This window comes from Chinchilla lanigera, unplaced genomic scaffold (assembly GCF_000276665.1).
Source record: "Chinchilla lanigera isolate Chin_1 unplaced genomic scaffold, ChiLan1.0 scaffold00061, whole genome shotgun sequence".
NCBI classification, from domain to species: Eukaryota; Metazoa; Chordata; class Mammalia; order Rodentia; family Chinchillidae; genus Chinchilla; species Chinchilla lanigera.
The window spans coordinates 4211532-4235508 of NW_004955462.1; the positions used below are offsets into that span (position 1 = coordinate 4211532).

General features: G+C 41.7%; 1 protein-coding gene across 6 annotated transcripts in view; it reads left to right on the top strand.

Annotated features, from left to right (window-relative positions):
• Window positions 1-23977, top strand: part of Nrp1 (neuropilin 1) — a 139016-nt gene that overhangs the window by 109535 nt on the left and 5504 nt on the right. For 2 of the 6 annotated variants that reach the window (XM_005398147.2, XM_005398143.2), the window contains exons 10-15: window positions 3657-3801; window positions 7096-7200; window positions 11844-11903; window positions 16910-17047; window positions 21544-21818; window positions 22307-22403. In XM_005398147.2, the coding sequence (XP_005398204.1) occupies window positions 3657-3801; window positions 7096-7200; window positions 11844-11903; window positions 16910-17047; window positions 21544-21818; window positions 22307-22403 (820 nt within the window). The remainder of the gene's footprint in view (window positions 1-3656; window positions 3802-7095; window positions 7201-11843; window positions 11904-16909; window positions 17048-21543; window positions 21819-22306; window positions 22404-23977) is intronic. The other 4 variants (XM_005398148.2, XM_005398144.2, XM_005398145.2 and 1 more) reach the window with 3 other exon arrangements.

The following is a 23977-nucleotide window of genomic DNA, read 5'->3' on the forward strand; positions in this document are numbered from 1 at the left end:
CCCTTTTATGTCCTTCCTTCTCATCTTGGTGAAAGAAAAAGTAAAATAGTCACCAGAAACTGTAATTTCCTGTAAGCCAATCTTTCCTGAGAATCAGGGAACTCGTGACTTCATCAGAGAGCTTGAATATGTTGCAGATCAGCAACTTCTGGGGCTGCTGTCGATGGCAGGGTGTGCTGTTGTGACACGTTCTTCAACACTAGGGTTCTGAGAGAAAAAGAAAACAAATCACCATATGCTTTTGATAGGATTCATCATATGCTTCCTGTCTTTGTTATCTAATCCATGCGGCTGCCATCGAGCTGTTACTCTTGTGTAGTAAATCGAGTACAGAATTCCATGAGAAGCCAGTGCACGTGTTTTAACTTTAGCAAAATACCTGAGATTGCTTCACTATGTTGGATTTTATTTCTAAAATATCCGTCACTATCTCCTTCCTATGGTATTTAAAATCATGAAAGCTTCTCAGTTGTTTAGATAGAGTCTAATCTATGATTCCGAGCATGTCCTTCCATTGAAATAAAATCTCCAAAATGAAAAGGGAAATTGGTAAAGCCTTCAAATTCAGAGCAGCATATATTTTACATATAGGTACTTAAAACTTGTTGTATTTAATTGTACAAATGGTTACCTGCCTAGAATACCAAGTAGCTTTAATGTAAAAGGGCAATGAGTATCCTGTTTCATGAAATAAAACAGTGCTTGGATGGGTTTTAAATCCTCTGTACCCTTATTTTCTCCCACCCACAAACATCACTTGGTGGACAAGATGTATCAGACCTTTTGAATTAACTCCATTTTTCAGGAACAGATAGAGTTAAGCCAAGCCCCTACCTTCTATCTAAGACATGATTAGTCACAGAACACAAAGATAATTCCTAAGCAAGTTCCTGTTATCAAAGATTGCTAATATTCTTCCCAGCTCACCACTGACAGCTTTTATAATGAAGTTGCATTGTGTTGATTCTTTCCTCAAGTTAAAATTAAGAAAGGAGCCTGGGATTCCATAGATATCAGTGTTTTTCTCCTCTTATCTCTGGAACTATGTGAACTAGAGAGAACCTGCATGCTAAGTGATGGTATTTTCAGTATAATTATCACCACACTGACAACAGCTTAATTGGGCCTGACAATAATATATGTGAGATTCTCAATTATTGGCAGCTACTGCAGCTCTGTTGAGAGTACAGGACCCTGATAGTGAATTTACTCTTTAACAAAACCGAAGAAAACTAATTGCAAGAGGCAGCTCTATTTTCATATTACAGGTGGCTTTTCTGAGTTGGAAAATGCCAATTAATTTACTTCTAGAGCTCAGAAAAATCCTTTGGTTTGTCATAACCTACCCAATCTGTTTGTCTCCACCTACACACATCTTCTGTTTTGCTGAGACATTTCCACACTGAGTGATCACACTTTGGCAGCGTTGTGATATCTTGACCCAGCCGTTGGGCACGGTCCCAGGGATCGCCAGTGTAGCCTCAGGCCACTGCAGTGAGTTAAAGACCAATTAATGATGCTAAATGGATTTCCTCAGGCATAAACACTTCCTGGACCTCAGTGCTCTCACTTCTTAAAACAAAGAGACTAGCAGCTGGGGATTGCGATCTGTGCCGGTATGGTAACTGAGAAGGGAAGGTCATTTGATTCCAAGGCCAACCTTGGTGACATAGCAAGAACCTTCTCAAAAAACTTTGTTTTTCAGTGCTGAGGATCAAGCCCAAGGTCTCACATATGCTAGGCAAGTGCTGTGCCCTGAGCCGCACCCCACGGAGCTACACTGAGCTGCACCCCAGCCCCTAGTCTGCAAGATGCCTGAGAGCAGAGGTACCTTAGTGATGTGGTTAAGAGCACCAGCTAAAAATGTCTAGGCTGGAATCCTAGCACTCCCACATACTATATGTAGTGTGGCCTTGGCCAAATTTTTCAACTGCTCTGTGCCTCAGTTTCCTCTTTCATAAAAGATAAGTGCTATAGAATTTACCTCATAAAGCTGTTTTGAAGATTACATGAGAATCTATTTTAAGCACTGAGAACAGTCCTTTACACTAATAAACATCATACCATATTTGACATAAAACAGGCATTCCCAACTCTGAGACCATTTTATTTTTCTCAGCGCTCTCCCCACTTCCATTCTCAATCCAATTAAGCATGGTACTGGGAGAAGAGACTATATGGAGACTTACTCATTTCTTGAAAAAGAAAACAGACCTGGTCATGACTGTTTTCCTATTATCTCACAGTGATTTTGATCTTCCTGTCACTGTAACAAGGGAAATAAAATATCCTAGTTGTGGCTCTGGCAATGGGTGGCCTAGCACCTGCAAAATGTCATAGCGGCTTCAAGTTAAGAGTGCACTCAAAAAAGGGCCAAAGTATGCAGGAGTTAAGCCAGTATTCAGAACATCACTTAACAGTCAGGACCCTGACTATGGATAGGAAGCTCTTTTATCTATAAATGACCAATTGTTGACACTTTTCAAATTAACAGTGATTTCAAAGGATTGGAATAACCCTAGTTTTGAATAGACAGCATTTGTACTAAATTAAATTATATATTATCCCTGGGCCGAGAGTGTAGCTCAGTGGTAGACTGTTTGCTTATTATAGGCAAAGCCCTGTGTTGCCTCCCCAGCATTGAATAAAATAGTAATTACTATCTCCTATCTCTAAAATGTAATTCCTTTTCAGAGGACCAAGTTTTAGCAAAACTAGGACCCTCTGGTTTCAGAGATTCTAACTGGAGTATTTACTGAAAATGTGGCAACTATTATAAGCTCCGTTAGAAGGCAAGTTTGCTTCCTGAGTTATCTTCCTCCACCTCAAGGAAGTGATAAAAGTGTCACTTCTCCAAGGCATATCAGCGTGTCATTTAAAAACATCTCATTAAATCCTCAGCTTCTGGTGTAGCTTCAGCATGTACAGTGAGGTTGCTAAGAAATGACATCTGTCACTTCTTACACAAAGTTTGTTTCTTCCTTTCTCATTTATGAAAGAAATGCCAGCCATTTAGGAAGTGGTGGAGTGAGGCCGATTTTTCTGCCCTATTAAGAGTCCTAAAGGAGGTGAAAGAGTTCAGGAAATGCCACTCCAAATATGCCCATTGGGACTTCAAGTTCAGGGGACTTGGGGCACAGGAAATGAAGGGAAGGGCTTCCTCTGAGCCTTCCTTATCTGCCTAGAGGGATCCTCCAAAAGGAACTCGGTTGTCATGAATGGTATCCCAGGATCTCCTCCTCTAGGGAAGGTAGAGGTCAGTTCACAGAAGAGGACACGGGAGGTTGACATGCGAGCCAGATGAAGCCCATCACAAGTTGTCACCTGTTCCTCTCAGGACCCGTTCAACCTTCCAGAAATCGTCTGCTGTCCCCTGGGTTGCCACCCTAGCCCCTCAACCCTGATGAAGAGGCTATCTCAGTGTCCAGCTCTTACTGTGTAGTGATGTACTTTTCTTACATGTCCTGCCTCTGTGCAGCTAAGAAGTTGGTGCCCCTTTCCTCTTGCTAATCTGTCTACTGTCAGTTTACGTCACAGGCTTCATTACTGAACCATTAGAAGGTAGAGGAAGAGTTGTTCACACCCCTCCAGAGGAAACAATCATCAAAAGGGAGGACATTTTTTTCTTAATAATTGGTGTTGTTTGCACTTCACAGTCTTTTGAGGGCAACAACAACTATGATACACCTGAGCTACGGACCTTTCCGCCTATTTCCACGCGATTCATCCGGATCTACCCCGAGCGAGCCACTCATGGCGGACTAGGGCTGCGAATGGAGCTGCTGGGCTGTGATGTGGAAGGTAATAACAACTTCCAGGGCCCCTCCTAGTTTCCTTCTTTTTATCTCCTTTTTTTTAGGCATTTCTGCCTCAGAGGATGGATGCTGTTGCAAATTGCCCACTGTCCTGTAGGGGTTCCTGTATCTTTGTACCTGCCAGTCATCAGGCTTGGGATTCTAGCATGTACCCCAAAACAGTGCCTTTGGAACCTTGCTTCTGCCTTAGTTGTTTGCATCACTCTTTTTAGATTCTATGGGATTGTTTCTCTTGACTTTTTAAAAAAATGACTCATTGAGGTGAAAGTCACATTACACAAAATTCACCATTTTAAAGTGCACAACTCAGTGGCATGTAGTACACACTGCAGTTAAGTTGCATGACTGCTTCTCTTTCAGTTTCCAAAACAGTGCCGTGACTCCAAAGTAAAACCTCTTCCCCAGGTTGTCTCCCATTTCCCCTCCACTAACCCCTGGCAACCACCAATTCCTTTGACTTTTTAAATATTGTTTAGAGCTCTGTGTCAGAGCCAAGTTTCTGTCTTCAGCGCTGACTGCCATCACAGGCTAGCAGGAAGCCGCATTTGATGCAGTAAGACATCAAGACAGATTTGGACGAATTTCTTAGGCTGCTGTAAAAAAAGAAAGCTTTTCATGAGATAATGTGTATGAAAGCATAGAGAGGCCTCTTTAATGATGTTATTGCCTACGCTTAGATTATCAGATGAAGGTCATATCAAGGACAGATTTATGCATATGCTGACCACACACCTGCACTCTCTTTTAGCAGATAATGAATGAGATGAACGTTTTGAGTTGGTCATTTTACCTGTTAATGCTTTTGTGCAATTCCCATCTGCCTTAGATTTGGGCATAAATGAGTAACCTTACACCAGCCTTTCTATCCCTGTAGAGGTCTTTTTCCAGGTTAGCTTGCAGAATGGCTATTGTTGGAACCCAGATGTTAATCAATCGAGCATATGCTCACAGTTGTTTCAAAGAATGCTTTTTAATATTGCCTTCTATTGGTTTCAGAATTACCTGAGCTACCCAAACATAAATACATTTCTGAACACATTAATATCATAAAATTTTTCATATGCAGTATGAGATCTTAAACTATCACTCACCATACTGCTGAATAATTCATAGCTACTTTTCTATGTGTTTATTTCAAGTCAAGCCATTATCTCCCATCCCTTACTGGGTGACTTTCTCCATATCTGTAGTCATGGCCCAGGCCTCTGAATCTAATTGCTCACAACACAGACCAAGAGTGACCATGTGCAGGGCTTTGGTAAAGATGCCAAAACAAAGAAGGGCTGGGCAGATTGAACCAACTGCGGGCACATTCTTTTCATTCAGGGTACTGAGAAATGTGGCCTGGGAGAGGGAGACTGGTGTGTGAGGCGGGTCTCTAGTCCCATTCTGGAAGGCAGCGTTGATTTAGGAGGTGCAGTGAATGGACAGTTGAAAACACTGAACCTTGTGGCAGTTTGCCAGTGTCAACTCTGGAGTGCGTAGAGGTGGAAACTGTTGGTGAAGGGATATGCCTGCAGATGTTTGCAAGAGCTCACAAAAGTGAGGAAGTTGCTCCCAGCCATGTGAAAAACCAACATCCGGGAAAGTACAGTTAAAGCTTTTTAGTACAATTAGTGAAACAGAATAATTTTCTTCTCCCTCAAACTAGTTAACAGGTCTTAGTAAATATCCACTTTGTGCCTTGCCCTACCAGAGATGTCTGGATGGGCACAGAAGGAAGATGGGCTCCCAGACAGCCTTCCATTCGAGTTTGCGCTATTTTGAGCTAGCTCTTACATTTAAGAAACAGAGGTATGACAAAGATGTGTACCAATATCCTGTGATGAATGTATTTATTATGTATCACAAACATACAGTAATGAAAAATTTTAGAAGGAAACCTTAAAAAAGAAACAGTCACAGACTATATATATTTTCAAATAGTAAAGCATAAAAATCATTCGCTTACTGACTTTTGCAATTTATTCTAATGTGGAACTTCTTGATGAACACCACTAGGAATCTAGAAAAATCAGCAATGTGAATAGAGAGCTTAAACGCTTCAAGGTAGCATGTCATCAAAGGTAAGGACAGCTTAGGGAAGAGAACTCTGTGGATTGCCAGGGAGAGTTCTACTGATCCAAAGAGCAGTGAATGGAGCCCAGAATACCTGTGTATGTTATGAAGTCTGGATTGCACACCCAAATGTTATGTGTATTATCTGTCTGTACATGATGATTCCTAGTTATTATTTATTGGCATATCTGTTCAGGTAGCTGCCGAAGTTGAAACTTAACTACGTTCCTACATTTATCATAACTTTGCTGAGTACTTAAGTACAATAGCAAACAGTGTCATTTTGACCAAGAATTTCCTACTGGCCAGAAGCTGTAAGAAAAGAGCTCCCATCCTGCCCCAACTCCTCGAACCTTCTGTGGTTCTCAGACATCAAGGGAACTGTGCCTTATCTCAGTCTTGTAAAGTGAAATGCAGTGCAGAAAACTGTAAAATATTAAACAGATTGCAAAACTGAGTAACAGGCTGGAAAAAAATACACTGAACTAAATTTAAAAGACTTCAAAAGCAGTCTTTGGTTAATATTGGCTACCTTTCAACTACAAGCACAAAGATAAGGGGGTACCTGTCGTGGGATGCAGTCCTGTGAGAGTTCAGGTAGCAGGACCTCAGGATAGTTGAGTCAACGCCACTCACACACCTGCTCTCACAGGAGCGCTCCCAGACCAAGAAGCTACTTAGGGAGAAATGCAGTAATGCTTGCTTTATTTTCTTAAAAAAAGAACAATGTGGGTCTAAGTGTGAGTGTTGATGTTCCTTTTCAAGGAATAAATGATAATATAAACTTAGCAAACCTAGTCAATATTGAGAATACAAAAGAAGTCATGATGAGTGAATTCTCCAATGCCTTGAAAATGAAATGAAAAACAGCTCAAGCAAAATCTGTGTCATCAAAGTTCTCAACTCCAGGGTCATGAATAAACAGCCAGTGAGAATTCAAGAGCTTTCCAGAAAAAGGAGGTTTATGCAGATAACAATGTATAAAATGCAAAGGCAGCCAAATCTACTCAGCAGTTATGGATCAAATACCAAAGCAATGCAATCTCTGATGCATTCTGCAAAATCCAAGTATATTTAGCCTCCTGAAATAGAGACAAAGCATACCCCTGGTCCTCTTCCCACAGCTTAGAGTTTTCTGCAAAAGTGTTAGCAGATTCAATAGCTAAAGCCTTGAGAACACATTTCAGAGGTGTGAGGTAGTAATACTTGGATTTCGTTTCAGCACCGACAGCTGGACCGACCACTCCCAATGGGAACCCAGTGGATGAATGTGACGACGAGCAGGCCAACTGCCACAGTGGAACAGGTGATGACTTCCAGCTCACAGGTGCAGAAGCCATCTTCATCCCATTGCTGTGCCATTTCAGTTCATGTAGTGGTTGAGCTCAGATAATGCCAGTGTGTGTACTAACTCCTCACTGTGGGCATCAAGGTGCTGGCAAAGCTGCCCAAGAATAGAGGCAGCCTTGCCACCAAGCAGGCATCTTCATCTGCTCACACCATCCATGCGAACAAACTGCTCTGCATAGCCACGACCATTTGAATCAACAGTTTGAGCTCCTTTCAGAGCCAAAGGCTGTGACCATCTTAGTTGAATGAGAATTTCTCCAAGGCTCAATGTGCTAAACTCATCCTCATCTTGGACCCCCTTTCACCCTGACATGCACACAACACACTCATAACCACACACTTCATTTTCTTTCCCTAATGAAGATAAAACTTTTTGAGTGGAGCCTTCATCCAACTAATCGATCAAATTAGGCTTACATTTGAAATGCAGCTTTTAAGCTGGGATCTTATAAATCATTTTAGGTTAAAATTTACAAAGAAAGACTTAGTTACTTCACATCAGCACCAATTAGCCAATATACAGAAATGGTTTGTGCTAAATGCCTCCCAATTAATCTGGTGTTATTCCCAAGTCTTCTAAATCCCTATAAGCTAGAAAGCTACCTTCTCTTCTGCTTGGAATGAGAGAGGAAATATTAAGCAAGCGGGGGATTGCAATGGGCCTGAACCATTTGGAAAATGGCCAAGGCACCAGGATTTTCACCCTATTGTTGCAAAATGCATCATGGGACCTTTAGTGCTACCTAGGTCAAAATGAGGTTTCATAAGCATCTGACTCTCATTTTAGTGTAAACCTGAGCCCTTGAATGCAGATCCGTATTTTTATCCAGAAGGGACTCAGAGAGCCCACATAATTAATTTCCATTGGCAAAACTGAAGGTGTTACTTTGCAACTTCATAATACAGCCATGTTTTGGCTAAAGAGGTAGTGCAAAATCTAAAAGGAAATGTCCCACAGTTAACTTCCAATTACTTCACATGCCCTCCTCTGAAGGAGTTAGAGAGCTCTGCATTCTGAGATGGAGTCAAGGGAAAAAAAAATTCTAGCCCAGAAATTTTGTTCTATGAACTGGGTTTACACTGGAGCCCTACCTGCTAAAGCTGTCTTCTTCCAAATTTCCAGGATAATCTCTTACATTTATATAACCAATGAGCAGTACATCTCTATGGGCTTTGGAATGCAAATTTACATATAAGTAGCCACAAGACACAAAAGTAACTGTAATTAATGCAGAGGCATTTTCTATGTAAGATGTCAAGTTCAAGTTGGAAACCCTACAGCTGATGTGAAAAACAGATTACCATTGCACAGATTAGGTGATCTAGAACCTTCTGTGTGTTGCCTGTAAACACTCTACCACAAACCTCAGGATCTTGTGAGCCCTGTCACAAATCCGCAGTGAAATTCCCCGTGAGAAGGAAAGCTTGCCAGAACACTGTGCACCCCTTTCAATTGCGCTCTATGGAGGGGTTCTTTCCTTTAAAAACCCTAAAGTATTCAGTTAATATTGATTGGAAACAAAGCTTCAGATTTACTCCTCAAATCAGAACAAACAACCTTCTCATTTTTTGCAGTAGTTCATGAGTGAATCAATTGAAATGGAAGCCTTTGAATGAAACAGGGCAAATATGTTAGCCTGGAGCAAGTTTGTGTGGCTTAAATCACAAACCACAGAAAATGGGTCATTTATAGTGTGAACACTGACATCCCTTTAAAAGTACAAGGTTTTGTTTCACCTACAATGTTCAAAACTATTTCTTGAGTAGAGAGAAAAACTTCATCCTAATTTTTTTTCTATATATTACCATGGCTGAAAAACACAAAAGTTATTCAGGCTAGCACATTTGTCTCAACAGTACTCCAAATACATGCATATATTCAGAAGCTCTGAGGGTGTCAATAATGCCCACCCTACACCCCCATCAGGAGAGGTGATTTTAAAAGACATTCTCATGCTTTGCATTCATTTATTATATTAAGGTTGATTTTTTTCCTTTTTCAAAATATATATATTTTGTAAAGCTATGTGCTGGTTTTTTTTGTTTGTTTGTTTGTTTGTTTGTTTTTCTGAAAAAGGCTGTGCTCGTATGGTTTACAAGGAGCAAAAGCCTACCTCACCTAATCCAAATACAGCTTTACATCCAAAACACGCACTTTCTATGCTCATGTCTTAATCAGCACCTTTTTTACTAATTCACAGGCTTTCCTGTCAAGACTGCAAACTTGGGACATTCAGTATAATAAAACCAAACCATAAGCATTCTCACTTGAAGCCTGATGGGAGGGAATTCGGAAATGGAGACCCATGTTCTCTCATTGTTTAGTTCCTTAATGCGAATGATGTCCATTAATTTGTTCTCTGGGGGTAACCTATTTGTAAACAGAAGAGGAGAAATACTCTAGCAAAATGTTCATGACTTATGAACAACACTGAATTCTGAGTGAGCTGTACCCAATGCATGGAAATGAGGAGCCTGCCTTCTTGTGCTTGCTTGCCAAGCTGAAAATTCAACTCTGAAGTTACTCATTTGCAAATGCCTTTGAAGTCATTAGATAATGCAATTGGCTTCAAAGGCCCCAAAAGGCCAAATTTCACATTGGAGCCATGTGTACCCAACAGTGGAATTTGGCTCCCAACCTATAACAAAACTGATAATGCATATCGGTTATAAAAACTGAATTTTCACCTTGAATCTTTCTCCTCTAAGACTACAGGGAACAGAATGTTAATGTATTCTGGCCGTCCTCCAATTCTGCCATTATAGATTCACCTTCCTAACCCATAATATATATAATTCCTTCTTCCTAATGCCTGCCTTATTGAGGCCATGCACACATGTGACCACTCACCAGCATATTTACTGGGAGCGCTGGAGTAACAAGACTTTGGGCTGCAGCTGGTTAGCGCAGAAATCCTAAGGCCATTCCAAGAGCACAACTTTATAGCTCTCTGATTCATGATAGAGACATATAACTGATTTCTGATCTATAAGAGCTGTAGGATATGCCTTGCCTGAACAAAGAGCATCATAAATCCTTATGGAATGGTATTGGTAGATGGTACATGAGTGCTACACCTTATAACTATCTCCAGGACTTCCCATCTTAAGTCTTGCGCCCACCTCATGCCTTCTGTGACTTGGCCCAGGACCTTATCTCTCAAGATAAAGGAAGATTGACTGCAACCATAATATGTGTGGCATGCATACTGAAGAACAAATGGCTTTCTTAACACCCAAGTTATAAAGAGCAAACCACTGTCTCCCAAGTTTGGTGGACTATAAAAACCCATTTGAAAAGCTTTAAAAAATATAGATTCCAGGGGCCTTCTGATTTCCAGTTAGATCTGGGAAGGGTAGGTGAGGAGGAAACTGCCATTTCAACAAGTGGTCAAGGTGATTTGGGGCAAGTTTAACAATACTACTTTAAAACTGAAGCATAAAGGGGGTCATTGGGAAAGAGCAAAGGGTGGGGGGTAGATACGATCCAAGCACACTATATATCTGTATGGAAACGCCACTGTGCAACTTGTGATTTTGTATAATTAATACACACTAATAATTATAATAAAAAAGGATAAGGACAATAAGTGCAAAATGGAAGAGCTAAGATATGGGAAGGAGAAAATACAGTAAGTCTCAATAAGACAACACCCTGACCCCTGACCAGGAATTCCAAAGAAATCTCCAATTGAAAGCTCACAATTTTCAGAGTATTATTTGTTCAGTCTTCCAGGTCCTTGGGAGTGAGAAAAAAACATTTAGCCCTTTCTTTTTGCACTGCCTCCCTCCACTTCTCCAAACCACCAACTGGGTGGAATATTTGTCCTTGGGAAAAATAAACAGCTATAAGCAGGGGAAAGGAAAAAAGAGGGGGACCACTGCCATCCACTTTAAGCCTTCAGTTTTAAAATAGGTTGTGAGCACTAACCTTGCAGCTCCCCCGAAGGCATATATCTGAAACCGTGGAAACTATCTGAAGCTTAGAGCTCTAGGTCAAGTTTAATCCCCAAGTCACCGAGGAAACCCAGAGGCCCTTGCCTTCCACTGCTGGAGCTGTGTGCCACATTTGGTTTGGGAATCGGTGAGGGCTGCTGGAACCAAGTCCCCAACTTAGTATGCCTTCCAGACCCTTTATAAAGAAATGCGTCAGGATTTATTGCATACTTGAGAATTGCTAAGAGTAGATTTTATGTGTTCTCACCACAAAAAAATGCTAAGTATGTGAGGTAATGCTTATGTTAATTAGCCTGATTTAACCACTCTACACTGTGTGTGTATATTATAGATGGCTATATTATTGTACATTATATAGAGAGACAATGTTTATTTCTTGATTTCAAAATTTTTTTTTGAAAAAGACAAATGTGTTACATAAAAAGTAATGTTATTTGAATTTGAAGTACTGTTACTTGATTTATGATGGGCAAAATCTCAGTAAAGCAATTATTGGAACTGGAATTAGAGGAAGGTTGTTCTGGAAGCAGCAGACAGACGTGTAATGCTCATATATATGTGAGCATGCGTGGGTAATAACCAGTACAGCATAGAACAATACAGTATACTATAAAAAATTGTCTTCCATTTTCTTATTCTTCTGTTACTGCTTTTGTTTTTCAGGTGGTACCACTGTGCTGACCACAGAAAAACCAACGGTCATAGATAGCACAATACAATCAGGTATCAATTAAAATATAAAATGTAGATGCCATATCCCACTGTCAGCACCCCATCCTCCAAAAATAATGCATTGCTGTGTTTTTGGGTTTCAGTTCCCCAAAAGTCCTAGAAGGAGAGATGCCGCGCAGCAGCATCTGGTCTCCAAGTGTGAGCCATAAATATTCTCTCCTCTCGTCCACATGTATATGCAGCAGGCAGCGAGAGCTCCTTCCCCATCAGTAATTGCCAAATGGTGACAATCCCAGCTCGCCACCAAAGGAGCTGAGTAACATACTTTGTTTAAACGCAGCACATCTAGGACATGGACTGTGTTTGCAAACTTATAGGGGAAGGAAATCTCACAAGCGGCAGTCTATTTATTTTCATCACAATTCTGCAAAACCGAGACACGCAAAGTTTGTCAGTTCTGCCTGCCACGGAGTTGGCAGTTTTACAACAGCGTCTGCTGTGGGCGTGCCACGAAATGGGGTTCAAGAAACCAGGGTTTATGACTGGGGGGAATAGCACCCTTGGGAGCAGTCCCCTCGTCCTTTTATTAATAGAGAAGCGTAAGGACTTTGAAAGCCCTCCCGGTGCTGTTTATCAGAGGCCAGCCTGCTTCAACAGTGGCCTTCCTCGCTGTCTCCTTTGTTTTTTTTAGTATTCTGTGACATTCTTCCCCACAGACACACATGAAGGGAAACAGTCAGTGTAAGCAATCAGAGCTTTCAAAGTTAGTCATTAGAGCAAGGTGAACAGGTCAGTGCCCAGCTTCTTCTGTTTCCTTTATTGGGGCTCACTCAGCCTTGGTCTCCTCAGTCATTTATTAATGGGGCATGTGGTGTGTATCAGTGTTTCCTCAGCAGTCCGACACTACATGGCTAGGCTCGAAGTAGAGAGAGTTACTCTAATTAGTATGCTTCCTTCAAGGACGTTGGCCTGATTCAACCACAAAACAAACTTCTCTTTCCCTTGGACTTAACCCCAAGTTTCCCTGAGGTTGACAAAATTCCTGCTGACACACATCCCAGACACACTCAGACACCAGAAAGTGAATCAGAACAACATCCTCCTAAATCCTCAACTCTGTGATCTCACACAGTTCTGTTCAAGTTCTAAAATGTGCCTTTGGGAATGGTGCAGCCACCCTGGATGGCTGAAGCCACCTCAGGAGAGAAACCAAGGCTGCTGCCTGCCTACTCCCTCTCCTGAGGACCCTCAGGCCTCCCGCTGGGTTTCTGTGGAAAAAGGCTAGCAACTACTGCCTACCTGTGACTGTAGGGTAGGGAAGACAGGTCTGAAGTTCTACGATGCCATTTGTGTTTTACTGTTATTTTAGTTTCTTCTCTTGCCAGAGAGGTAATTAAAGCCACCATGAAGTTGCCAGCTCATTTGTTTCAACTCCTTTCTCACCTCCTTACTTATTAAAAGAGCTAGAGACTGTTTAAAATAAGTGAAAGTGAGTATCAGCTGTGGAGAAAATGGAGAGTTCCATCTGATTTCCACCTTCAGTCTGTGCATGGCCTCCATGCCATTCATGTGATGACTTCACAGAGGAGCTCCAGGGCCTGTCCTCTCTCAGGGTCTAATGTGGTCAGAGGTCAAGTGGCAGAAGCAAAGCATGAACCTGTAAGACCTATTACTACCATTCTCTGAGCAAAATCAGGTCAAACCACACAGCTGACTGACAGGTGCTCTGGTCCATTTGAATTTCGGGGCAATGTAGACTCCTTCATGAATGAACTTGGTTTTCTGTCTTTCCTTTGCCTGAATTCTCTGGTCTCCATGTCTCCATTGGTGGTTAATGGACTATGTGGCCTTCTTTTGCTCATTGTCACCTTTTGGTCAAGCCAATGTTCAGCCTTCCGAAGGACCCAAGGCTGCTTTGAGTCAGTGGTCCATCTTTTGCTGCCTAAGTCCGGGTGGTCCCACTGTGGTCAAGTGCACCTAACTGATGCTTTGGTCCGCACTGTTCCAGGAGCATCTTTGTGCATCTTCACAAGCAGCAGCAAATCAAACCCCTAAATGTTCAGTGTAATTCAGTTTGGCTGAAGCCATTATAGACTCAAGCAGAATCTAAAGATTTCATTGTAAGGATTTTTACCAATATAATAAACTCAATGGGTATATAATACTCATAGATTACAATAAGATGCATGAAAGACAGCAATTGATGAGCACCCTAGATTCTTAATCAGATCTCTCCAGGGGCTCTGCCCTCCCAGGCTCTTCAGACATCCCCGAAACTGCTCCTGGTGTGTTTGTAACCTATGATTGTGTGGGCCTCAGCATTCAAATCTGTTTGAACGGAAGCACCAGTCTATGAGTCAGCAGTGAATGCACTCTGTAGAACTTCGAATACAGATTTTAAAATTCAATCCTTGCACATATATGGCACTAATGACTCCACTGTGGGCAAGATGGCTGCAACAAGTACAGCTGGTGCTCACTCACAGGGGCTATAAATTTGTTTAAAGTTCAGAATATTGTTTCCTGCTATTTTTAAGAGTCAAGAAGGGATGTTTTCCCAGATTATTCCCATTGAATTTAATGAGAATTGTATGCAGCCCCAGGGTTTGAGTAATATTTTGAAAATTTAAAGGTCAGTCATCATATGTTTACTTTCTTTGTCCATTTTTCGTATGCTTTCTCTCCCCTTTCTTCTTCCCCTTCTTCCCTTCTCGCTTCCTCCCTTTCTGGTTTTCCTTTTCTCCTTCCTCTAAATGTTTATGGGTAGTTTATGTTTAGCTGCCTTTCCACAAAGGTTTGCACTGTCAACACTAAGCTCCCCCCACAAAATGCACTGATTTAACAACACTTCTTTTAAACAAACAAGATGGCTGTAAGTGATATGCACGAGACATGAAGATAAAAGAGGAGTAAAGTACAAAACTTAGAGCAGTTTTCCTTTAAATTCTTAGGATTGAAAAGGGTACTGGAAGATAAAGATGGACTCTTGTTCCTCTAGTAAGGAGAAGTACCGGAAACACCTTTCTAGGAAAAGCCATTTCCTTTCCTCATTATTACAAAAATATCCAAGTATATATACTTTCCAATATCATCAAAATATTAGCAGGTGAAAATAATGGATGATGTGGTTTCCTATACTGCAGAGTAAATTTAATGTATTAACAAAGCAGATAGAACCAGAAATGTGTGTGCTATAATGGCTTTCTGCCCTCCTGTGTGTATGTCTTGTAAAGTACATTTCAGGAGAAAAATCAAAACCATGCCCACATTAACATTGTCCAGTATTAACACTTTCTAACACAAGATTATGCAACAGGACATTTCAGGACTGTGGACATTGACATCCAAGATTGCTCAACCATTCCGTCAGTGCTCACTTGACTGTGAACAGTGCTCACCAAAGTGTGGTGAATTCTGAAGAGTTTCTCATGCCGTACGAAGACTCCTTTCCTGCTCATGACAGACTAAACATGAAATATGCCTCTTTGGTGACACTACAGCTATGAAATAGAGCTTTCTTGCACTAATTGAATGCATGTACATTGAATACATCTCGTAACCTGCTTCACTGTCCCATACTGTCTCTGTGACTCTTATTGGAGGTCACTTTATTATTGGAAGAATCCATTCAGCTTAGTTGTGACCATCCATATGGTGGGTTCTTTCCACAACTGCCTTTGGCACTTGTGCTTGAAAAAACTTTTAGGTAAATCCTCCTGATCTGTGCAGTAAATGTGGGAAGGTGGTGGAAACCAGGCAGAAGGAAAAACAAGATATTTTGTGTTAAACACTTGGGCAAGTGAAAGAAAAGCTCAAAACGAGTCTGGTCTCAGCCTGACTCTAAGGCAGCACGTGATACCAGACTTTCCTTATTCACACGGAAATTGTTCCAGAGCCTTCGACTCAGTTGGCCGGACACCCTCCCCTTGTTCTGTCTGTCTCAATGCTGCCATCTGGTGGATTGTTGACACAGTGTGAGAAGTAAGGCCTCCTTCCTTAGAGAAAACCGCTGCTTTTGTGTGCTCCCCATTTCAGGGAAGGAGCGGGCGGCACAGACATACAAGAATTTCACCTTTTAGAATTGTCTTTATTATTTGATTACTTTTACCAAAACAAGTTTTTGGATATCAAGGATTTCATTTTTCTCTTACTTAAAAGGTCAAGCTCCTCTCAAAATTGAGGTTAAATAAAAGAAAATAAGCCTATGAGGCTTAACAAACACCAGAGCCGGATAGCACCGTGTGGGACCCACAGATTAAATCACGCCTGCACTTCCATTCGGGCTTTCTTTCCAGCTTCCAATGGAAGCATTTTGAAGATTAAAAAAATGTAAATGGATGGCTATTTAAATGTGCTTTGGCTTTATATGACCTTGCATTGAGGTTTTAAGTGGAGAGAATAATTTATATGCAAATTTAGAAATTCACCAAAAAAGCAGAAATGTATTTTTCAGTTAATTGACCTGATGGAAAAGCTCAGAAGAAAAAATATATATAATCTTAAGGAAATGCTTCAGAGACTTCTGACACCGAGGCCCTAAAACATCAGCTGCTATAGCAGAATAGAGCGCCTGCAGCCTAAGGCATCCTGCCAAGTCACAACTGCAGACTTTTGAGGGCCATGGGTCAATCTCTAATAAGATTCTTTTCATTGATGGATATCAGTTTCTATGATTCATCCTCAAGAACAGAGTATCTTTCATGTCAAATATGGTAGAAGCAGGGAAAATGCTGCAGATGCAATATACGTGCCTTGGAAAGTAGCCTTCCTGGAAATTTTATGTAAACCCAATTTGACAGGCAGTCCATAATCTTTTTAAAGCTGGACAAAATAAAACATAATAATACTAAATGTGATTTTGCAAGTATTTTGACATCGCTATACATCAGTTGGTTTCTTGGTAATCCTGGATTTTGTGGCTTTCCCAGAATTTTTGAAACAGACATGAAGTTATAAAAATTGTACTGTCCATGAATGTATTGAAGGCCTCTTTGACCCTGAATGATTAAATTTGTCTTTCTCTGCTTGTCTCTATTTTCCTTCCCCACCCACTGAAGAGTTTCCAACATATGGTTTTAACTGTGAGTTTGGCTGGGGCTCTCACAAGACATTCTGTCACTGGGAACACGACAGCCAAGTGCAACTCAAGTGGAGCGTGCTCACCAGCAAGACAGGACCCATCCAGGACCACACAGGTACGGGGAGGGCCCAGTGGCATTGGGTCTGGCAAATCCTCTTTGCATTGGAGGTGGTGTCCCTGAGGAGGGTTTCTGGTACCTGTGAATGTAGTGGCATAAGAAAATATAACAAGTACTTGTTCATGCTTGCACTTTGGAATGAACAAGGTCTCTTTCCCTAGTAGAGACAGGCTTAGGGAAAATATGAGGAATGCTGATTGGCATCACTGAACAACAGCAACCTAAGCAAGGATGGATGAGTTCGGGCTCATTCTATACTTTATCTGGACTTTTAATTAAGGGCTATTTTAAATATATCCAATAGCATAAAAAAGATAATGAACATTATATGTACATAACTCTGCTTCAATAATGATTAAATCATGAGAATCTCTATCATCACTGACTCTAGATTAATTGTCTCTGTCATCCCTGACTCTGGATTAATATATATCCAGGCACATATCATGTAATTTATTTTACCACGAAAGAAACAAGTGAGCCTAATGCTCGCTCTCTTTCCCCCTGAAGTAGAAGTGGAACAAAGTAGAGTGAGATTCTTACTCTTTAGAGGAGAGATTTTTAAATCTAACCCACTTCCTCTGAGCAGACAGAAACCTCACCACACCCCGGCTCACAGCCCGTCCCTCCCCTGCTTTATGTTCCTTCTGAGATTAACTGGTGATAGTGGGAAGGAGTTGGGGGACAAAGGGAGCTGGAGGATGCTCCAGGAAGCTTTTTATTCCACCTGCATCCTATTTTCCACCTAGAAACTCCATCACCAAACTTGATGCACCATATAAAAAAATCAGCAGTGTCCTGCCAAAAAATCACACACACACACACACACACACACTCACAACCTCTGACCCACACATTCCTACCCTTCTCAGTGACACGGTGGACTGCCTACTCTGATAGCAGCCACCCAGAGGGTCCCCAGAGGTGCATATGCGAATGCTGAGAAATCACATTCCACTCTCTCCACACCCACACTCAGGAGGACTGGGTCTCTGGGCTAATGGCCGGGCAGAGTGTACTTCACGCCTTTCCCATTTTGTTGTTCCCTTTCTCCCAGTGAACAGAACCATTAAATAGGCTGAATAAGCCTCCTTCCACCACGGCTACCTCCCCGCCTAATGAGAATGACAAGGAAATTGGATGAAATTGGACTCCTTCAATCCTGAGACACTTTCCATTGAATCTTAAGACAAGCAGTTTTAGAAAACTTAAAATACTTTGACTGTAAATGGCACTGTACATATAAATGGCATCAAATTAACTAAATGCAATTAGCTGAAATGAAGGCAGTAATGGTGGAAAAATTGATGCAAAGTGAAGGAAAATGGCTCGGTAGGATCTGACATTCAAAGGAGGTTAAAAGCTATGTTAGCCAGAGACAAAAGCTAAAAGGCTTGCAGAAGTAAAGTGCTAATTGAGAAAATGAAGACAGAGTTCTTGACCCAGAACTGTGATAAAGCCCCTGAAAGGGAAAATATCAGCACTTTATGTGTTGGGTATCCGAAAAGGAGGGCTTGTCTTAGACGAGCAGCTGAGAAGTGTGATTCATTCAGAAGGATTTGGCTCTTTTGTTCTCCAGCCACCCAGATTTACTTGGCTGCCGTGCCAGGTCTGCCCAGACTAGAAAGCGCCTCTGCAGAACAAGACGCGCAATCATCTGAGAGGCTGAGAGGGACAGGCAGCCGGGCGTCTGCAAAGCAGGGGCTTGTGGAGGGAGACAGTGTGGCTGAAAGGAGCCCGTAGCACAGCTCACACACACAGAGAGCATCAGGGCGTAGGTGGCACTTTTTGATAATATTGTCGGAGCTTTGCAAATCAGACATTGAAGCTTTTTAATTACTACTATTTAGGTAAAATACTCCATCCTGCATTTAAGGGAAGCCCACTTGGTTTTTTCGATCTGACCTCTAAGAAGGCAACCATGTCCCTCCTTATGGAAGACTCCTCAAATCAAGCCTCTTTCCCTGGCTCACCGAACAAGTAGCTCTTTATTAGAGTAGCTCTCTGACATGGCTGATGCTATGCTGAGCCCTGGAAATTCAGGTACAGTCAACTCTCTGTATCTATGGGTACCATATCCATGGATTTAAATAACCTCAGATCAAAAATACCCAAAAATAAATCTCTACTCCATCTCTACTGAACACATACAGATTTTTCTTTGTCATTATCCTCCGAACAATACAGTACAACAACTATTTACACAGCATTTACATTACATTGGATATTAAAAGTAACCTAGGATAATTTAAAGTATAAGGAGGAAGTATGTAGGTTATATGTAAATTCAGTAGTGAGTCCCTCTGTGTTCACAGGAGTTTGCCTCCAGGATCCCAGATGTTATAATCTCTTATATGAAGTGGCATAATATTTCATCAAACCTACACCTGATATGTTATAAACACTACATGAATAGTTTGTAAATCACATTATTTATGGAAAAATGACACATGTTCAGTATATCTCTCTATGTATAAACATATAGATAAACATGTAGAGAGCTATAGATGTGTATATGGTCTGAGCTTAGTTGAATTGATGAATTTCCCACTCATGGATTTGGCAGGACAATTGTACTACATCGTTGTGTCTAAGAGGACTGAGCTGGATTTTGTACCCCTGGGGTCCTATAACCAATGTCCTGCAGATCCCCAGGGCTGACTGTATAAAGCGGGGCATCCTTAGCCCTGAGGACCTCACAGACTGGTTGTGGATGGGAAGCCCTTACATGCAGCTGGGCTAGGGCATCCATGACTAAGGTGAGCTGCGATGGTAAAAGGTAACACAGGAGGAGTCAGAGAAAGGGTTTCTGTCCTAGGGGTCAGCCAAGCTAGCCTTGTTTTAATGGCTTACAAGTGGGGTGGTTTCAAAATATGTTTTATGTGTAGCATTTGGATTTGTGGCATTTGTGCTGTGAAAAATTATGGTTGGGCTGGAGGCAGTGGAGAACCACTGAGGAATTTCAAGCAGAGGAGTGACAGAGCAGATTGTTAGCAGACCAAGGTGGCAGCAGGACAGAGCTGTGAGGCTCTTCTCTCTCTCATGTCCACTGTCTCCTCTTGACTATTTGTTCTCTGGCCAGTCTAAAGGAACTTCAGCAAACGGGCTCAGTGGACATTTCCCTTATGCAGCATGGCCACCTTCAGCCTTTTCCCATGAGACTCAGGGAGCAGGGGCCTGAGGGGTGTATGCTTCAGTGGTTGTGTCATGCAAGCAGATGACCAAGCTTGGTATATTTGTAGGGCAGAAGAAATCCTAAGAGTGATAGTCAGCTGGGACAAAGAGGACACTCCACAAGGGGAGAGACTGAAAGAGATCTACTATGTAGCTTTCATACCGCAGGAGCTGTGACTTGTTTCCACCCTTCTTTCGTGGCTCTACCCATTGGTTTTAATAAGAGTATTCTAGTGGGAGCTGGTGGGCAACCAGGTAAGGGAGAAGGCTACCCCCATAGCCACCCACTTCTGAATGGACACTGTGGACACAGACCATCAGACAGGAGGATGTGTCCCATATACTCACAGTGAGAAAATACCTCATAGACACACAAGCCTGTAGGGCAGCAAGCAAAACATCCCACTGCCCGCTGAGGCCTGGGCTTCGCACTCACACTTACATCAGGTGAGGCATCAGAGCTGGTGATTTCTATTTGCAGAACAAACACTGAAACACGAGTTGTGTTTGGACTAGGTGGAGGCAGGAGGAAATGTTCCCAGTGGGGGTAATTAAAAGTGAAGCCAAGAATCAGCCCTCGTGGCTCAGCAAGTACAGACATCGCCAAAGTGGCACAGGCTAATGAGCCTCGGAAATGCTGCCATGCTTCTCCTTGAACCAGAAGCACTTTGAAGGGAAGCAAGGCTCACGGCTGAAAATCAAGCTCTTGGGTACATTTGAGGAATTCATAGACAATTAACATACACTAAAGGAACAATAGGTGGAATTTGCAAACAAAAGATTGATAGATTATTTGGCGAAAATGTTAAGTATATAATTACCAAGCAATCTAGTGACCAAAGCACCATCAACCATCTAGGCATCCCACTATTCAGAAGAAGAAGAAGAAAAACATCTAAATTAGTCCATCTAACACCTCTGTCCACGTGGGTGCTCCTGAGACTGTCTTAAACCTGCATCAGAGTAGGTTTCCCAACAAACACTCTCTACTCAGCCGGTGCAGGCTGAGCCTCTAGTCTGCCTTTGATGGTGGTCAGGCTAACCGGAGTCATAACCTGTGTCCATGTGACGGGTGCTCCCCATAAGGATTCTCCAGGCTGGGCCTGCCTCACAGCTTTCCTTCGATCAAAGTCCACTCACAGAAGTGTGGAGTCAGGCCGTAGGTACCTACACTGATCCCCTGTAAACTACTATTTCCACCACATATTTCGGTGTGTGGTGCTCAGCTCAAGGGAGGAATTTTGATTGGTGGAACCCGAAAGAGACAAAAGGGTCATCCTACATTTGGCCACTCTCCCTAACACAGTTTTTTGCCACAGCAGGAGATGGCAACTTCATCTACTCCCAAGCTGATGAAAATCAGAGGGGCAAAGTGGCCCGCCTGGTGAGCCCCGTGGTTTATTCCCAGAACTCCGCCCACTGCATGACCTTCTGGTACCACATGTCTGGCTCGCACGTCGGCACACTGAGGGTCAAACTGCACTACCAGAAGCCAGAGGAGTATGATCAGCTGGTCTGGGTGGCCATGGGACACCAAGGCGACCACTGGAAGGAAGGGCGTGTCTTGCTTCATAAATCTCTGAAGCTTTATCAGGTATGTCCCTTTCCCTAGGCTGGCGACAGGCATGCCTTTGCAAACACTGGCATCATATTTGAGAGATCATCCAAATGAGATGCAGAAATTCTTCCAACAATTACTTCATGTGTTTCCCAAACCTGAGCTATCAGCTGCAGTGATGATCATCTCCATAGCATATTTCTTGATTGCCTAGATTAAGGGATAAACTAATTTGCTGAGAAAGAAGGGAAAATGCTGTTTTATAATCCATTTTTGAGCTGTTATGAGGTATCACTTTTTACTTGCTGCATTTCTCCTGTTTTAATGTCCATATTATAAAAACGAATGTGAGGAGAAGTTTTGTGCATTGCCAGGCAGCTGGTATGGATTGACGAGTGAAATGTCTGTTTATACACAGTCTCGGGAGCTTAATTTAGGTGCCATAGCTTCAGCTGAACCAGCATTTGTAAACAGTGCCCTTTGGATGAGAATCTAAATACTAGCAAATGCTTTCATTTTATTAGGTGATTTTCGAGGGCGAAATCGGAAGAGGAAACCTTGGCGGGATTGCGGTAGATGACATTAGTATTAATAACCACATTGCGCAAGAAGACTGTGAGAGTAAGTATACGTTTGATGTAGAGAGCAGGGGAACACACGCCCAAGGCAAGGTTCTTTCCATGTGCTGGTCTTTGTCTTGCTCATGTGAGACTCAAAATTTCAGTGTGGGCTTCAATATATGAAATGCACATTCTGGTGTAACAGGGCATAAAAATCAGTTCTGTTGACCTTAACGTACTGCATCACCTAATCTACTCCATGTAGAATGGCTGATTGATACCTACAAAATTTTATAAATAAACACAGAATCCAGAGATCATAGCAAAGCAGGAAGATTCGGTTTACAAGCTCTGTCTGGCATACCAAAATATTTTGATGAGAAGAGGAAATCTCAGACATCTGGATAATTCCAAATATCTGAGTGTATAAACAGAACAGCAGGCCTTTGAAAATTTTGATCACAGTGAATTTAATGAAGATTACATTGTTAATGAATCATAGAAAGCAACATTCTTTGCTTTATTGCAAATAAGTAGATGTTTCTTACTCTAAAGATAACTGACATGACTTAAAAAGCTAAATGAAATGCAGGGACTTTGTCTAGAATTACAGAGTTGGTCTTCCCGGGTGTGGTGCTCTATGGATAAAGATCCCACATGAAAAACCAATTCATATTCCCTAGTTCTTGATATATAATTACAAATAGCATCACTAATGGCAGTGTAATAGCACAGTAATTAGTCTTAAGCTCCATTTGCTACACTTAAACTTTTGTTATATATCATTACATAATAGGATGTTAATTATAACAAGATGGAATAAGCCTATTGGGCAAGTTTAGGATAAAGGAGGCCTGTTGGCTGTAATAGGTTCATGGTCTTTTCAGCAATTTAAAGAGATTTTATTATACAATGTATTGAATATATGTAATTCCTAAAGTGGCAATAATTTGATAAGGTCAATTGGAGAAATTTGAAAAAAAAAAACAGTTGAATAAAGGCCTGCTTTGCATTTACGTAAAGAAATCTCTAATTCCACACTGCTTAGCAAATCTTTGCAAAAAATGATACAGCTTAATATTTCAGTTGCGGGGCAAAAGGTATAGCTCAGTGGCACAAGCTCCTGCTTGGCAAGCGCAAGTTCCTGAGTTCAATTCCTGGTACAAAAATAAAAAATTTCAGTTGTAACCACTTTACAAATTGCCCACACCCAAGTCCATACTGTAATTAAAATGTGCACTTCATGTAATTACACGGTATATGGAATATCATTATTGTTTTGCCATTCTAAGGGGAGAGTGGTATTAGTGATGTTTGGGGGATGTGAGACAAACTGCGTGGACTAAAACAGAGAAATAAAATTCAGTTCAATTCAACAGGCGTTACATATGCGCAGAGCAGCATGCCTGATGAATACAGATGACGAGAGCTCCGCAAGCCCTTCCCCTTTTGTGTGACCCATCTACCTAGCTGCAGGTGCCGCCAGGCTTTGTAGTCACAAAGTCACAAGTGGAGCTCCATTGAAGCGTACATCTGCATGGCTGCACCTACAAAAAGATGTTAAAGATAATAAATTATTTATCAGATACATGTTCTTATGCATCTAGCCGTGGATGGACTAAGAGTCTCCACTAT